The sequence below is a fragment of the Orycteropus afer genome, unplaced genomic scaffold (assembly GCF_000298275.1).
Source record: "Orycteropus afer afer isolate SDZICR_OR568_19922 unplaced genomic scaffold, OryAfe1.0 scaffold00015, whole genome shotgun sequence".
Classification (NCBI taxonomy): Eukaryota; Metazoa; Chordata; class Mammalia; order Tubulidentata; family Orycteropodidae; genus Orycteropus; species Orycteropus afer.
Genome location: NW_006921602.1, coordinates 7,536,297 through 7,554,663, shown reverse-complemented (window position 1 = coordinate 7,554,663; position 18,367 = coordinate 7,536,297). Strand labels below are relative to the sequence as shown.

General features: G+C 40.0%; 1 protein-coding gene across 1 annotated transcript in view; it reads left to right on the top strand.

Annotated features, from left to right (window-relative positions):
• MAP2K5 (mitogen-activated protein kinase kinase 5) overlaps positions 1-18,367 on the top strand; it is a 358,912-nt gene that overhangs the window by 286,951 nt on the left and 53,594 nt on the right. The window contains exon 20 of the mRNA XM_007957397.2: positions 15,958-16,019. Coding sequence (XP_007955588.2) covers positions 15,958-16,019 — 62 coding nt within the window. The remainder of the gene's footprint in view (positions 1-15,957; positions 16,020-18,367) is intronic.

The following is an 18,367-nucleotide window of genomic DNA, read 5'->3' as shown; positions in this document are numbered from 1 at the left end:
AAGAAGGGAGGGTGGGGGAGAGGAATTAGGAGTAACTACTAACAAGTATTGGAGGGTTTTTTTGTAGTGATGGAAATGTTCTGGAATTGAATTGTATACTTACAAGGATAGATTTTATGTTATGTGAATTGTGGTTTAAAAAACTTTTTTCGAAGGGAAAAGGAATAGAAATGAGTTCTTTATAATGGCCTCTGTGCTTAACTGTCATATTATAAGATGGAGGTCTTTTTCAGCTGGATAGGATGGACCACCATAGAAGAGAAGACAACCTTAGACCACATTCCATTTTGTGTAGGACTAGCCCTGCTAATTTATTTCAAGAGCCATTTACTGAGCTCCTGCTTGGATCAGGATTGCTACCTGGTGCTGGGATAAATCTCTGTTTTGAATGACTTCATGATCTAGTGGGAAACGAACTCACAAACTAAGTTTGAGTTGGTGTGATAGGAGCAATAATAAAGCTGCGTAAACAATGCTGTGCTGAATTCTGCCTAGCACTGGGCTGGAGAGTGGTAAGTTGGAAAGAAGTAATGTAACAAAGGCAACTTCAAAGAGGAGCTGCCATTGAGCTGGGTCTTAAAGGATGCTTGTTGAATTAGCTCTGTAAACTTTCACCCAAACTAAAAAAGAAGAAAAGAAGTCTTTTCAGCAGAAAAAAAGAGAAAGAGAAAGAGAAAAGAAGCTGAGATGTTGCCCTGTAATAGAGGAGAGCCGTGGAAGGATTGACGTACTGAAATCTGTATTTTTTCTGAAAGATAATTCTGTCAGAAGTAGAGTGGGTAGGAAAAAGGAGGCCAGGAGAAAAGTTTAAAAGCTTTTTAATCATATGGTTGTCCATGTGTCACCCTCTTCTAAAACAGAGATGATAGTTGCCTATTGGTTCATATGACTCACTTAGAAGTTGTCTTAGCTCTGATTAAGCCTCCATCCTCTTCACTGAGCTACAAGAAGGTGCCTGGGGGGACTGCTTTACCCTGCTCTCCCATCAAGCACTGCTTCCTCCCAGCACTCCAGCAGTGGACATGTTTGCTGGCATTTCTAGAGAACACCAGAGAGCCACGTTTAAGTGAAGAGTCCACATGAGGCCTCTTGTGAGTTCAGGTGTTTTGTGGGCTGGATGATTGTCCCCATTTATAATGACTCTTTTTAGTGCTGCTATAATGATGTAAATATGCCAGCCAGACAAATAAGTAAATAGTGAAGGCTCTCTTATGTCTTCATTAAATCTTATGGTTAAATGAAGTCGTAAGAACTTGCAGAAGGCATAGACTTTATAAGTGGAATTTTGTAATGATGGGCTCTTAAATTTTTTTTTTTTTTTTTTTGCCAAGAGGGTCTGTTCCTATCCTAAGCAAGCCCACTTTACTCTGCATTATCATTGAGGGCCCAAGGCCAGATTTCCCTTCCTCCTCTCTTGCCCATCACTCAGCTGGCCACCTCCATTCCATCATCCTCCCCCAATCCCTACTGTAGCATTCCTGTCAGTCCCATTTTCCCTTATGGGAAATGCCATTGCCTCCTCAACCCCATGAAGATGAAGACTGAAGACTACAGTCTGAGTATGGATTATACTTCAATATAAAGAAAACAAAAATCCTCACAACTGGACTAAAAAGCAGCATCACAATAAATGCAGAAAAGACAGAAGTTGTCAAAGACTTCATATTACTTGGTTCTGCAGTCAGCGCCAATGGAAGCAGCAGTCAGGACATTAAAAAAGTGTTGCATTGGGCAAATCTGTTCCAAAACACCTCTTTCAAGTGCTGAAGAGCAAAGATACCTCCTTGAAGACTGAGATGCACCTAACCCAAGCCACGGTATTTTCAGTTGCCTCATACGCGTATGAGAGCTTGACAATGAACAAGGAAGATCAAGGAAGAGTTGACACTTTTGAGTTGTGGTGTTGGGGAAGAATGCTGAAAGTACCATGGACTAGTGAAAAACTAACAAATCTGTCCTAGAAGAAGTGCAGCCTGAATGCTCCTTAGAAGCGAGAATGGCCAGACTTCATCTCACCTACTTTGGTTGTGTTGTCAGAAGGGACCATTTTTCTGGAGAAGGATGTCATGCTTGGTAAAGTGGAGGGTCAACGAAAGAGGGGAAGGCCCTCAACAAGATGGATTGACACTGTAGCAGCAGTGATGGGCTCAGGTATAGCAAGAATCATGAGATTGGCAGAGGACCATGCAGTGTTTCGTTCTTTTGTACATAGGGTTGCTATGAGTCAGAGATGACTTGACGGCACATAACAACAACAACACAACAACCACCACCCCAACCCCACACTGGAGCACAAAAGTCTTCTTCTGGAGCTGTGACTCAGAACAGCTATACCTGTCTATTGGCCTGGAACCTGATCTATACATTGTTGTGGTGACTCCATGAGGGGCATGTGTGTTTGAAGTTCCATACAAATTCCCAGTGAACTCTAGGATAAATAACCTGTTTGTGGAGGAAGGAAGGAAGACCTGTATATGACAAGAGTGTCCCCTCCCCCCCTTTTTTTTAACTTATATTTTGTTTGATAATTAGAGAAGAAAGGGAAGAAAGAAACCAAGAGACTGATTAAAAGTACACAGAAGTTTTTGTTTAAATCCAGGTCTGCATGCCTTGTGTTATGTAAAAGTTCAGTTTCTAAAAGACATTAGCAAATCATATTTATTGATATAGTAATTGATTTTAACATTAAAAAAAAAAAAGCTCCAGGCCCCTTTATGTTGCTCAAAAAGCCACATTATGAAATAAACAAACATAAAGCTATTCTGGTTTGATCGGAGGTTGGGAGGCTTAGATCCCCACCCCTCTTCTCCCAGGCACTTGCATAAAAGTTTTTAGATTTCCATAGATTATAGTTTAAAACCATTGATTATAGCCCAAGCAGTAATTCTGTAAACCTGCATTAATCCCAGAGCAAGACACTGGAGACAGAAAAAGAATGATGCAATTGCCACAGTTAAAGAGTGCCTACTCCAGTCAGAGAGGCAGACAAGTAAACACTCATGTATAAACCAATTGCTTTAAACTAAACTGCAGGTCGTTTAAGTGATATGAGATTTGATGGCCTGAGTTCTCAGAGGACCACAGTGACTAACATTTTAAGCACTCACATAAATGAGTATTTACGATCTGATATTTGATGATGTTTGCAGCTATATGAAATCTGTAATACAAGATGTGGACAAGCTGCTGGGGAAATACCAAGAAGACATGAGAACTACCAGGGAAACCTCTACAGAGGAGAGAAGACCCAAGGGCCAGTAGCCTCCAAGATACCTGAAGTTCTTGCAGGGAGTTCAGTATGGATGCAGTGCCTGGGAAAGTATTAGAGATGAGACAAAGGCCACATTTTGAAGGATCTTCACTTATCACATGGAAGGACTTCCACTTTACCCTGCAAGTACTTGCGAAAGGCAGTTTTAGGCAAGGGATCAACATAACAAGATTTATGTTTTAGAAAAGTCACTCTGACAGGAGCATGGAAGGTGGATGGGGAAGGACAGCTAAGAAGCTTTACTCTTGATGAGAAATTAGGAGGAGGGCCTTAATTAGGACAGCCTACCTGTCTGAAGGGTATTTGGCAGATAAAATACACTGGATTTGTGGATAATTGGATGTGGGAGAGGGATGAAACACAGGGCTTGGGTAATGGGGTGTGTGGTAGTGCCATCATTGAGATGGAGTTCATGGAAAGGGAGGGACATCGGGGAAGAAGACAATTAGCATTCTGTTTATAGCAGATTCACCAACTTACCTTATTCAAAACTGTATTAATTCGTGTTCTAGTCTCGATTATAAAAAGTTTAATAACTAGAGTCTAAGTTCCTAGAGGGCTTTTAATCTGTCTGCGTAGCACTGCCCCTAATGTACAGTAAACCCCACCCATTGTCACCGAGGTGATTGCAACTCATAGTGACCCTATAGGACAGAGTAGAACTGCCCCATAGGGTTTTGAAGGCAATAAATCTTTACAGAAGCAGACTGCCTTATCTTTCTCCCATGGAGCTGCTGGTGGGTTTCAACCACCAACCTTTTGGTTAGCAGCTGAATGCCTTAACCACTGCACCATAGAGTAGATACTTGTAAATATTTGTTTGATGAAGTTTATACATAAATATAAGAACTTTATTACCTGTTTTTTCAAGTCCTTAGGAAAAAAATGCAAAAAGTAGTAGCAGGCATATGATGAAGAAACCTCTAGTAGTAAGTACTAAGCTAATAATCAAAATTCAGAACTTAGCATTAACTTTCATGGTTTACAAAATTATTATATGTCAAATTGCTTTCCCATAACACTCCATTTTATGATGAGAAAACCAAGTTATGGTCAAAGGCTACTGCTCTTTCCTCTATACCATAATTGACCTTGATGGAAGTAAAAAGTAACAGCTGAACATCTTGGCATCAAAGGAAGAGTTGTGTTTCTTCTTGTTGTTGTTGAACTATAAAAGAAGACCTAACTTAGCATTGAGACTTGCCCCACGAGCAATGGTATATTACAACACAGTTCAGTTTTACTATCTATAAGAATGACTCCAGGTCTTAAAGAATTGAATTTTGTTCTGCATATTCTGTGTAAGTTGTCAAGGAGAAGCTTGACTCCTCTTAGAAAGATTTCTATTAAAATACAAAAACTTAGACTCTTAAGCCTCTATTATCTTTAAAAAAAAAATCATTCATGCAGAATCACTCGTTCCTAGACAGGTCAAGTGAAGGCTGGTTAGCTGAGAAGCTGTTGAGCTATGAGCACGGTAAGTCCTCTCCTGGTGGGGCATGAAAATGACTGCCAAATAGTATCTCTCTGAAACTCAAAAAGTGGTATTAACTAACTCCAGAAGGAAAAATCCATTCATCCTTTGCTTGAGCGACTTGGACATAATTCTACCTTCTCAAGTTAGCAAGAAGTAAAAGGGATGTCCCTACATCTCCTGCTCCCAAAACCCTTTGCTGTTATGTGCCGTCAAGTCAGTTGCAACTCATAGCGACCCCATGTGACAGAGTGGAACTGCCCCATAGGGTTTTCCAGGCTGTAATCTTCAGGGGAGCAGATCACTAGGTCTTTCTCCCACAGAGCAACTGAATTGGTTAGAACCACCAACCTTTCAGTTAGCAGCAGAGCACTTAACCATTTTGCCACCAGGGCTCCTTCCCAGCATTCTGTTGTTGTTATGTGCCCTCGAGTCGGCCCCAACTGATAGCGACCCCTCCTTGGGTTTCCGAGGCAATACCACTACAGAAGTAGATTGCCCAACCTTCCTTCCGAGGAGTGGCTGGTGGGTTTGAACCGCCAGCCTTCTGATTAGCAGTCAAGTGCCTTAGGCACTCCCAGCATTCTAAGCATGGCATATTCCAATCACAACATAAACTACAGATACTTTAAAGTGAGCTGAGACTTGGTGGCCTGAGCTTTCCCAAGACAGTGCAGGCCCAGCTTCTGACCAGAGTGGGTAGTACCCTGACCACTCATAAATAAGCATTTAAGATGTGGTATTTAATATGTTTGCAACTTGTATGAGTTAATGACTGAGGCATCAGAAACTTGGTAAATTAATCCAAGCTGATACACACAATAGTTCTGTCCTCCAGCGATATTGTTAACTAGACCTGTGTCTCATAGTGTTAGGAATACACAATGGACGCTTGAAAACTGATATTCCTCTTTTATGTAAGGCAATCTTTAGAAATCTAATACCTCCTTTGAAAAGTCCAGTATGTTTAAATTAATGCAGTTTGGCTGGTTTGAAGATTGAAAATAGGTTAGCATTAAGGCCATGATTCCTTTAGTAATTACTTTTTCTATTGGTAATAACTGTTTCTTTAGAAATGACATTAACATTCTACCAAAACACAGCAGTAATCCAAAAGTTAATGTTCTGTTCATTTATAATTATATTTAATTCATATTTATGAGTTGTCGGGAGGGCGGAGTAAGAATTGAGTTTAAAAAAAAAAAGGTACAGAAGAAACAAGTTAAAATCATTTTTTTTTCTGATAGTCTGTAGGATATACAAAAGCCACCTGAATTAGAAAAAAATTAATTTTTAAATAGGTAGTTACATAAAATCATATTTTATTAGCTACTGCTGAAAAAGTCTATATTATTATTTCTTAATGGCAGTGAATGAATTCAGAGGATAGAATTTTTCCTTTTTTTTTTAACAAACCAAAATATTAGCATAAACATCCCTATGATTTTTATTCAGTAAGTCAATTAGATTTGTGGGGTTTGGTGTTTGGTTTTAGTTTTTTAATCCAAGAGAAATTTTGCATCTTTAGGCAGAAGTAGCTTTGTGTTGTTTTCTTTGAATTGTCCGTGAAGCCTGATGTATTATTAATGAATTAATTTCTTGGTGGTGGAGGCCTATGAATAGCATTCTGTGAATGGGCAGTTGTCTGGTGGGGCCAGTTTTGGCTGCTGTCATTTAACATGTGTTGCTCTATTGTGAAGCCTTATCCAGCCGTAGGACAGTGCTCATTTAATCCACCATGATGGGACCTACACACCCCAAGCCCAGGTTGGATGCCAGGGTCAGTTACCCAGCAGCTCAGGCTGGGGCACTGCTCTGCTTCACTGCCGAGTTGCTGTAATCATTCTGCCTGCCGTTAATTTTCCCTAAACCAGGGAAATGCACGTGTGAGCGATACAAATGTTCTCAAAAGAGATTCCAAACTGGTTGGCTGGGGTGTTGCCTCCATTCTAGAATGGAGGCACCATTCCAGGGAGTATAAGTTCCTTCCTTCCTCCTGGAAATGGAAGCGTCTGGGCCCACGAGATCCCTGATGTTCTGAGGTCCAGAGTAGCAGATGGCATTATGATTTTCCAAATCCTGATGAACATTCTAACTGAACTTGTTCATTTCACAGTATGTAGTTCTATTTTTTTTTCACTTCCTCTCCCTCTCTGTCTCCCTGTCTTTGTTCCTCTGATATTAACTAATTTTAAACTGATGCAGCATCTCCTTTAGCCAGCTTTAAATTCCCTTCTGTCTGTCGTTTATTGAATCAACCTAGGTACAGCACAATTTCACATATAATTCTCTGCCTTTGAATTGCAGCCTGCACAGCCTTTGAATATGTTTAAAAATGTGTAAGTAAATACCGCCAACACTCATATACCATGCAGCCACTGGAAATTCTGTTTTTCCCCTTATTCGTAGCTTGCAGTGCAGGTGGCAAATGGCAGTAATTATTTCAACTAACAGTCGAGTGAACATTCAGGAGGACATCCAGTGTGGCAATGTGGACTGTGGATTTACAGTGAGTTTTCAGAGTCTCACTTGATAGTGTTATGGCTTGTTGATTTTTCAGGACATGGACCTGTCAGCTTCTTGCACTTGGTGTGTAGATGAGGTTCAGATATTTCAATGTTAGCTCTTACCTATGAAAAGAGGAATTATCCCTTTCATTTAGGAACCCATTATGGGTATTTTTCTTCCTGGATTTTCGTCTTTCATTTTTGTTAAATCTAGTTTATGATCTAAGGTTGCTTTTAATGGTCACTTTTGCACGTAGGACCTGGTGTAATGCCATTGTGTGTATTAATATTATAATTTTGGTCCTGGATCAAACATGTGTAGCTGGACTTTTCCTGAGAAAAAAGATTGACCTTACCAGTGTATGAAATTCAAACACTACATAGGGACTAGGTAAAACCACAGGTAGGAATTGCTGAATAATTACCTCTAGACCAGCCTGAGGAGGAGGCTTCCCACGAGGGTGAGCTCATTTAATGGTTCCTAAAACTCAATCTTGTAGATGTCAATGGTCATGCTTGATTATTTGCAGCAGTGTTTTATGAAAAAGCAATAGAAATGCATCAGGAAGCTACAAAGAAAGAGGACAATAACGGGTTTTACTTTTGTAAATGAAATCCCTTTGGTATGAGACAAGTATGTTTTTTGTTGCTCTGCCTAAAGCTGTTGAAAAGGGAGGGTGTGTGTTGATGTTAGTGTGCAAGTGTGTGTGGGCTTATATGCTGCTCTTATAGGCCTCCTTAAATAATGCTGTGCACTGCAGCTGATGACCAACAAGAGACCTAGAATAAATGGAGAAAAAAGATGTGCACTGGCTTTAGAAAGGAAACAACTGCAAATATAGTTTGGAAGATTAATTCATTTTCCAGTTCTTCACCCAGCTATTTTCAAGGGATCTTAGAAAGCACCAAGATCTTTGCCATATTCAGAAAATCTCTAGTAAATATAAATCTTTCACATGACAGCGAAATAGGCAGACTAAGTGAAAAGTTAGTTTGTTATTAATGACAAAGTTTGTTCCTCTACTCTCTTATCCCAATACTGAGCAATTTCTCAAAACACATTTAAGAGAAAAAGATAAGTGGAAAAATCTCTCTATAATCTCAAATTTTGATTATCCAGAGACAGATTCCTTTAGACCTGTTCATTTGCATTTTCTGGTTTTTGTCAACCATCTGGTAGTGATGTTCACTTGCCTAACAGCTGGTTCTCCCTTGATTTAAGGGTTTATGAGTAAGTTGGGTGTTTCAGTGGCTAAAATTCAAGCCTTTAACCCCTGATCCCAGCCCCATCTGAGACAAGTTAAATGAGCTGCTACTGTCAGCCCAGACCCAGTGGACAGAACTTCACACCAAAATGCCCACACATGTAATTTGTCACGTCTGGCAACTGAGAGCATGGGGTGACCCAGTGTGGAAATTGAATCATCTTTCACTTTCTCTGCTCAAGGCTGGATGTGGAATGGGATGAGTTAAAGGAGCTGAAGGGAGGCAGAGGCTTTCTTTTCTGATGAAGTCCATCTGCAGGCCTTCCTAAACCCAGAGCCTCATTCTCACCCCAACCCTATGCCTTCAGTAAAGCCCTGTGGACTAGATCAGCTCCGTCTGCAGGTGGAAATCAAAAATACGCTTGATAACGAAATGCCGATTATTCCCTCACAGTGTGGCCACATTTTCAGGTAAAACTAGTGTTTTTAGCAAGCATTGGTCAAATGTGTACAAATGTGAGTTGCAGTGATGGTTTATTCATTTCTTGAACTGGGTGACTCCCTCGCTGACTGACCAGGAGTTCCCATCCATCTGTTTGCACTTTTCTCCCTCAATAAAATGGGACCATTCCCACCCACCCACCCCCGACTACAGTCTTTTACAGTAGAAACAACCTCTAAAATATCAAATTTCCAAGAATCTACCATTGGAATACCTTTTGCACAGTTAGATTTTGATTTTGTAAATTAGCCTGCGTGGGGATCTTTAAAGTTGAGAGTCTTGTTTTTGTTTTTGTTTTCAAACAAAATAGGTTTCCTCCCCAGTTGAGAGCAGATTGGTCCTATGGATTCTGCCAATTGTCTCCTGAAGACACTACTTTAAGGCAGTGTACAGTGGAGGATCAAAAACCAATTTGGGATCTTACAGGGGCTAAGGCTTTTTGCCTGATAGGAAACCACTGGAATCACAAATGAACTTTTGATCCCACCACTGCCAATAGAAGTAGAGTGATCTCACAGGGCTGTGCCAATCAGTATGCACCCAGGGCCTGGGACCAGAAATTGTTGGGCCAGGCCAAGCAACATCAGGTTTTAATTAAAAGTCTTTTTTTTTTTTTCAATGTAGAACATGACTCTCACTGGTCAGACACCAGGTGATTCACTGATGTTAGCCACCTGTCAGTTTGGTGACTTGATACCGTAAGTCTGTATATAACCAAAAAATCAAACTCACTACCATTCAATTAATTCCAACTCATAGCAACCCCCATTGGTTTTCAAAGGCAGTAAATCTCTATGGAAGTAGATTACCCCATCTTTCTTCTGTGGGGTGTCTGGTGGGTTTGAAGAGCCAGCCTTCTGGTTAGCAGTCAAATGCCTTAGGCACTGCGATAGCCTTGGTATATATTTTTTAAACTTCTCAGGCTGGTTTCATGTAACTCACAACACACCTGACCTTAAAATTCAATAGCAGCCAACTCCTTGAGAGCTGTGTTTTTTGTTTGTTTGCTTGTTTTTGTTTTTTTAACTGATTACAAAAAACTATTTTAAATTTACTCCAAAGGTAGTAAAACAAACTTCTAAATCTGGCTTAAATGTTAAAAAAAGAAAAACATTTTCAAAGTCTCAAATTAAAAAATATGATTACAAAGTAAACAGACCAGTTTCATGGGGCACGTGCACAATTTCATGGCATCCTTTAGAGAAACGCTTTGTAGTAAGTGGTCCGCATTCTAAGGCATTGCAGTGAATTTCCAGCAATCTTCAGTATGGTTCTTTGTTACTCTGATGGTAATATAAGTAGAATAGTCTGTCACCACAATCTCAGCCAAAAAGTACCTCTGAATACTTTTTTTTTTTTTTTTTTTGAGATTTTTGAGAAGTTGGCCTCTTGTCTTCCTGCCCATATGTATAAAATGTTGATTTGAAGGAATGTCTGTTTTACACAAAGAAAAGGAAACAAGACACAGACTCAAATGTTCAATGTCCTCTCCTACACCCCCAAGTGCTCTTGGGGTAAGGAAGGAGGGCTGCAAAGAAGGTATCTTCCAGCCCTCTAGGCTTTTACACTTTATCCACCACCAGTCTCCTTTGTAAATTCCTAGGTACCAGCCAGACTGAATCAAGCCCCAGTGCTCCCTGGCACAGCCTGAGCACCCAGCCTTGGCACTCATGCTTGGCTATTTCTACCACAGCTGTTTCCTCCACCTTGCAAGATTGTTTATTAGGCTTGCACATCTTACCCCTCTGAGCAGTACTCAAGTTATGTGGGGATATCAGTTAATTAGCAGTCATCCTACAATGCCAGACTCAGTGCCTTGTACATGGTAGGTGCCCAGGAAAATTATTGAATCAGTGAACAAATAAATCATGAACAGCTGTATCATTTCTAAATAGCATTTCGTGTCTGTTGTTAGTTGTGAGGTGTCATCAGGTTGGTTCCAACTCATAGCAACTCTCTGTACAACAGAATGAAACACTACCCACTCCTGTGTCATCCTCACAGTCATTGCATGTTTGAGCCCATTGTTTCAGCCACTGTGTCAGTCCATCTCATTGGGGGTCTTCCCCTTTTTCACTGACCCCCTATTTTGTGCCTATGCCCCATTGGTGTCTGAATTAAGCAGCAGGTCCATTGTCATCTTTAATTATGAATTACAGGCAAAAATGAAGTCCCCAAACTAAGATCCTCTAACTTTTTTCCAGGTGAGTAGTTAGGCCAGGCTTCTCCCTTATACAAAGCAGAGCTCTATTAAGCATCTGGGTTTCTTCTGAGTTCTTTAAAATAGTCCCTTACCTTTTGTTCTTTAAACTTTCTATTTTGATGTAACTGTAGATTCACATGTAGTTGTAAGAAATGATGCAGAGAGATCCTCTGTACTCCTCACCCAGTTTCCCCCAGTGGTAACATCTCACACTTATTGTACAATATCACAACTAGGAAATTGACATTGCTAATAGGATAACCAAACCAAACTCACTGCCATTGAGTTGATTCTGACTTATAGTGACCCCCGTTGGGTTTCCAAGGCTGTAAATTTTCACAAAAGCAGACTGCTTCATCTTTCTTCTGTGGAGCGGCTGGTGGGTTCGAACTATTGACCTTTTGGTTAGCAGCCAAATGCCTTAATAAGTACACCACTAGAGCTCCTTACTATACTGCCAGAGCTCCTTAATAGGATAAAATCCTACCTTACTTCAGATTTCACCAGCTTTACATGCACTATGCATGTATGTTTGTGTGTATGTAACAGTATTAATGACATGGTTCCTTTGAAAGCCAAGAAACATTTTGGTTCCAAAAAAAGGATATGATTTAAAAGAATGAGCTCCCTTTTAAGTAAGCAGTTTCAAAGGCATTTTTCTCACGTTTTCTGTATTTGGAGTGCCCCACTTACCTGCCCACTCTGAAGATTACAAAGTATACTTACTGGCACACTTAACTCTGTAAATGAACTAACAGCAGCTATGGTTGGAATTGGACCAACTTCTCCCTCCCCCGCTTCCCCACCTCTTTGAGTTTACAGGTACACACACACACACACACACATCCACACACACTCAGATTTTCTGCTGCTTGCCTTTTTTTATGCCTGAGCACCTTGCTGACAAGTGCTAATAACAAAATACCCAGAGAGAGTCCAGTTGAAGTTAGCACACATTAAACATTCTGAACTTGTCCTTTTGCTCATAGATTGTGCATAATTAATAATTAAACAGTTTCAGTTGTAATGGGTTGACCTTCCTGAACTGTTCATTATTCACAAGGCAAAGGCATCACTCAAACTTTTTTCCTATTGTCCTTCACTGTTCTCCAACATGCCACGTGTTTGTGTTCCAGTTGTTTAGCAAAAGGGGCTGACCAGGTAGTTATTGAAACCTCTGAGACTTGGAGACTGTCCTCCTGGATGGCCAGAATTGCTTACTGAAATGGTTTATGGCAGCTGTTTTTATATAACAGTTGCTAGCTCGATAACCAGATCCAGCTCTGTGTCCTTTTAGCAGGGCTCTAAAGTTGATTTGGGACTAGGATCTCAGATTAAGGCTTTTGGTGAAGGTTGTGTCCATCACATACCTCTGTGATGTGAAAAGCATCACCAAAAACAAAAACAATAGTGTCCTTACGGTGAAGTATGACACCCACGGTTTTAAAGAGAGTGGCTTTCACTGACAATCTAGAGCCTGTTTCAGCCAGTCCTAAGAGCCTAACTGCTTCTCCAGTCCATGCTTATATTTTGGAAATGTTATTTTTTTTTTTTTTTATCTTAACCCATATGGTGCATTTCACAGAAGAAATTTTTTATAAGAAGCAACTAGATCCTCTGAACCCCTTGGAATGGTTCTCACTCTTTGTACAACCTTGCGGTGACCAGGTGCTGTCCCTCCCAATGAGCTGCCCTTAAACTCTAGTCATCTGAAGCACAGATTTACTCCGCTCCTTCCTGCCACCTTCCCACAGATTTTAATTCAATAATGAAATGTGCATGTTCTTGCAGGTTTTTTGGGGGGGATTTTTTTTAAACATCTTCATCTAAACTACTCATTTTATTTGCTTAAAAAAAGAAAAAAAGTATACTTTAATATCCCCCCAAGGCGGTAAAGATTGTCAGCTATATTCATTTGCTTTCCTTTAGGGTTTTAGCAGCCTGCCTACATTTTTTAAGTTGGAGACTCTGGAGGGGGAGAGTCACTTTGCCCTGCCCTCAGTGTTTGTGTGTGACATTCTGACCCCCTCCTGACCTAGTCAGTGTTCTGTATCTCAGGAAAGTCTCCTTTGAGATATGCAAAAGACGTGGATTTTAAAAAGAAAGGGCTGGCATTACGCCTGTGAGATGAAACTTCCCCACCCCCCATTTTTGATGAGTTCCTTCCAGGCACCACTGGGATGAGAATCCACTCTCTGTGGTTCTGCAAAGTCGACTTGGGCTGGCATTTTCAGAAGTGAAATAAATTATTCATGGGTACCACCCAGTGTTCCTTAGTTTTATATTATGAGGAACTTAACAGGCTACAATATCAGGTCTTAAATAAAATTAACTACCCATGCAAAGATGTCACATTTCCTCATTTTGTTTCTCATCCATGTTAAAGTGACATCTTCATCAAGTGGCCTAGTCTATAATTCATTAATTTACTCTTGGTATCAGACTTTGAAATGAGGTCCACATTAGCATCACGTTTTATACCAAAATCTCTGTAAAAGTCCAGTCCAGAATCTTAACCATCTTCGTAAATATTCAACCGCATTTAGACAGGAAGCTTTTTTTTTTTAATTTTCCTTAACCTTGCATTTTAAAATGTCTGCTACTCATATACTTCCAGTACTACCCCTGCTTTAACCCAGAAAGAAATGACTTAGAGAACCTTTCTAACTGATCAAAGTCTATCATTTTTACACCTCAGACTTTGAACTACCTTTTTATTAATGTTTTTTAAGACAGTAAAATGTCATTTCTTGAACAGAGCCTCATAGAATCTTGCAGACTGGGTGATATATATGGCTTTCCTAAAACAGACTGGAACTGAAATTGATATCATGTTTTATTTTTGTTCTTCAAACCAATGGGACTTCTGTGACCATTTTATAGTACCTTTATCGAGGACTTGTCATGTTACTGCCTGCCTTGTTTCTTCTGAGTGTACTCTTTCCTCAGTCCCCACCCTCCCCACCCCACCCCCGTTTTTCATATCTTCTCTATGTAATGCCTGCTTGTAATCCTTTGAACTTGGCAAGATTTTATTTTACTGTCATTTTCCTTTCTTTTTGGAAGCCTTCCTGTACTGGTGAGATCTTTAAGTTCAGAATTTTGAATCTTTCTTTAGATGAATGAAGTAAATTCAAAGAGGACTAAGACACAAAAAACAGGAAACATTTGTTCATATCCTGCCCCCTCCCTTTTTTAACCTCTCCAGGATTTTTGTTTTTGCCTACTTTGACCCCCTCAGTTCTTTTGATTTAATTGTATTTTCCAGCAGTTTCCAATTGTTTGAATTGGAGACAAAGCCTTAATAAGAGTTCTAGTTAATTTTCTGTCTTGTAATTACCGATCTCATTTTTCTGATAATTGGCCATAGCAATTATATGTATATTTACTAATCACATAGGAGGCTGTGCAATTGTATCTATCTGCCACCATTGATAATGACACGCATATTGCAGAGGTGCTTTTATCATCTTCTTTTTTCCACTACATCAAAGCTATTTCCTCGCATTCTCAATAATGAATACATGCATGCATTTGACACAGTTGTGTGCTAGAGAAATTGTTTGGCTCCTACCAAATGCTGCATGCTCAGAGTTTCTTGCCTGCAGCGCTGGAAGGTTGTATGTAATGATATATTGCTCATCCAAATGGCCAAAGCACTCCAAAGCACAGTGAGATTAAAATAAGTCATTCCTTTGTTAATTTAAATAGGTGCATGTATCATACTTTGCAGGGCACTTTGTGTAGGGATGTCAAGAAGGAAAAAAAGCCGCCGAAAGGTATTTTTAATAGCAAATGAGAATAGATGAGAATGGAGTCATTTGCAGCTGCCTACTTTATGTGGCTCTCTTGTTCCAACTGTAGGTCTAATGAGATGACTGTTAAAGTACTCTGCAGTGTAATTTCATTACATCCTGAGCTGCTACACTATAAACACAGTGGAGCTCTCTGTCATTCTTGGAAAAACTCCTAAATTCTTAAAGCCTTCCTCTGCCAACGGTAATGGGGTTTGCTCCCTGGGTTACGTGGCCATCGTGGTTTGTTGCTGTGTAGTTTTCTGCTCTTTTGAGTGACCTGTACCTCTACCACAGTGTTGCTTGGTGGTCTGTCTGGGAGTTTCTCATTGCGTCCTTAATTCCCTGGCTTTTGTAAGTATGTTAGAGACGAGTTTGCCTAGACTGGTGGGAAAAAATAGGCTGAAATTTCTTCTCAGGAAACAACTTTCCCTATAAAAAGCTTGCCTATGAAAGTGAACCAGAAAAAAACATCCGGCCCAAAAGATTCGGTTAGGAGCCAGTAGTTAATTAAGAGCAGTTGAATATACAAATAAATGTAAATAAAAAAGAAAATGTAAATAAATAGCAAATCCAGTAAAAGAAGCAAAGGTCAACACAAGAATAATTTCACAGTTCTTTGTTAATTACAAGACCATTTGTGTGTTACTTAAATAATCATTAATTTCTCATTTACACTTTCCCTACCTTCTTTCCTACCCTGTGGCTATCATTGTCCTTTTTTCACCTCCCCTCCCTCTTTGCTCTCATGTTTCTCACCATCGTAAAATGTGTGTGGCTTTAAATTTGGCATTTTTACACAAACATGTGGAGGAGGGTGTAGACAGGCTTTTTAATTGGATGAGGCTTTATTTTCCTCTCCTCATGGTGGTAAATTCTTATTATATATTCATCTTATACCACTGCCTTGCTGTTGCCAGGCTGGGGGTGGGAGGGGTGGAATACAAAGAAGGAAAAGGAATTGTTCTGACTTTTGGTGACTTGTTTTTCTTCCTTCCTAGGATTCGCCCGTCCTTCCGGTTGGAGAGTTCTCTGAGCCATTTGTACATTTCATCACTCAGTGGTGAGCCCGTTTGCAAACATGCCATGCCCTCAATGTAAATGATACATGCCATTAACTCGGCGGCTCCATGAGACCTTATGGCTCTCCCCGCTTCCTTTTGGAGAGGGGAGGGACTTTGGGGCCTTGGGCAGATGGGGCAGCAAAGCTGAAGAAATTGTTTAAATTATGTAACCGTTATTTACACAAAGGGTCATAAACGTACTTCGGAGGCTTTTTCCTGTTTTAATAAACTACTGAGAATAGGGTTCTTCTTTGCACACAGATACTGTTGGTAGCCTTTTGTTTTTGTTTTGTTTTGTTTGTTTGTTTTTAAAGAAATACACAATTTTATAACCCCTATTGAACACTTATGAAGCTTATTTTTATTACTGTAACCTCAAGTTACCCATAAAACTGTCTGTCACTTAGTGGAAGCAGCCGAGTTTATTTAATTCACTGGATTTTCAGTAAATAACTTTTATCTTTGTTTATATTTTAATGAAATACTCAGGCCCTTGCTCAGTGAATTTTGATGTTTAAAAGACTGAAAACATTTCAAGATCCACTTGAACCCTTAGGAGCACAGTATTTAAATCCAAAGGGGCCCTCAGAGTCTTCAGGCAACCCCCTATCACTTTACACCTGAGGAAACAGGCATTTTTCTGCCAAAGGTTCTTTTCTAGCCTTCTGCCTTTCTCGTCCTAGCAGAATGAGTCTTTCTTTTATTATCCCTTCCACTAGCATCCACCTCTTCCCCCGTCCAGCAGCACTTGCATGGCCTTAGAAGGCCCGTTGCTCCGCTGCCCTCCTTCTGCCCTCTCCCTCATCCCAACATGAGAGAAGACTGTTTAGGAGTGAGAGAGGAGAGGGTGTCAGGAGCATAAGGATGACTACCTCAGCAGGAAGGAGACGACCGATTGAAAACTGGTCCAGACATTCTGGAACTCTGTTATAACTGTCTTTACTTCCCTTTCCTTCCTTCACCAAAGTCCTCATTTCATCATGCCCTCCGAGTTGTGTCCACTGGTGGAAAATGAATGGGCAGACCCTGACAAAAGAAACCCTTCATTCCTGTGTGTAGGGCCGTGAGGTGGTGCAGTCGGGAGTCCTTGCTAACCTGAAATGGCTGCACATGTCCCCTTCCCCTTCCCCTCCCCCATGATCCATCTGATGATCACACTAAAGTGAAACCAAGAAATATTCCTTAATATAAATGTCAAGCTTTATCACCTTTTTGACTAAGTGTAATATGTTACCTCTTAATAAAAACGTCTCGTACAGTTTATATTCCATAGAAAAATACGTGGTGAACAGATTTTCCCCCTGACTTTTAAAATTTTATTAACACCGTTCCTATTTATTTAAAATACTTATATATTTTGTAGCTTTTAAAAACTATTTTTGCTTTGAAAACATTTAATTTCCAAAGCATGCCATATTGGAAAAAAAAAAAAATGCATACCTATAGATTAAACACAGGAATCCTATGCTGTTGTGAACCTCAGTAATGTTAGAGCCATTATCCAGAAGTATATATTAATCTTTCTCAGTTTCCTTTACATAGAATTCCTCAAAATACTCAGAAGCACCTCATAGGAATGCCCCTTGAAATGCAGAAATTGAAAAACAAAACATGAGATTCCCATGCTGCCTGGAATACCTGGTTTCGGCATCACCTGATCAGGGATGTTAGATCTGTGGCAAGACCAGTGGGCTTATCTTGCTGTGTGGTCTGAAACCAACCTGGGGGCAGGGCCAGTTCTGGGCTGACAGCAAAAAAGTGGGTAAGGCCTTGCCTTCATACTGTCCAAAAAACTAATCAGCTGTTATATAAAAGTTTTATAGAGACAAAGGGATAACCTGTGTTAAAATTTCCACAGATGTCAAGCCGAAACAGAAATGATAGTGGGTAATAGCCTTGTTTTCCCAAGAGATACAGCTACTTTGGAATGTCAGATTAGGACTGTTACCAACTCCACTGGTGAGACAGCTTGAATTACTTGTTAATGGATGTAGTATTTGAGAGGTGCATATGGTTATTTATAGGGAAAGCAAATGTCCTTGATTTCATAACTTGATTTCATAGTTCATAACTATTGTTCTTGTTTGCCAAATGGTCATTGAATCTCTCTAAAAAAAATAAAATACTGTCAGCAAATGCAGATTATATGAAGGGTTTTCCTCTTGCTTGTTAGAGGTTATCTTATGTAAAGAAAAAGCATCTCTGTGATTTAACTCTTCCACGTGATAGGAGCAGCAATCTTTCTTCATGACTTTGTCCCACAGATACTGAGTGTAGAACAAATGCAGCCGTCAACTAGGCAGCTACCAAAGGTCACCTCAGTTCCATGTGTGGCTGCTTCATCACG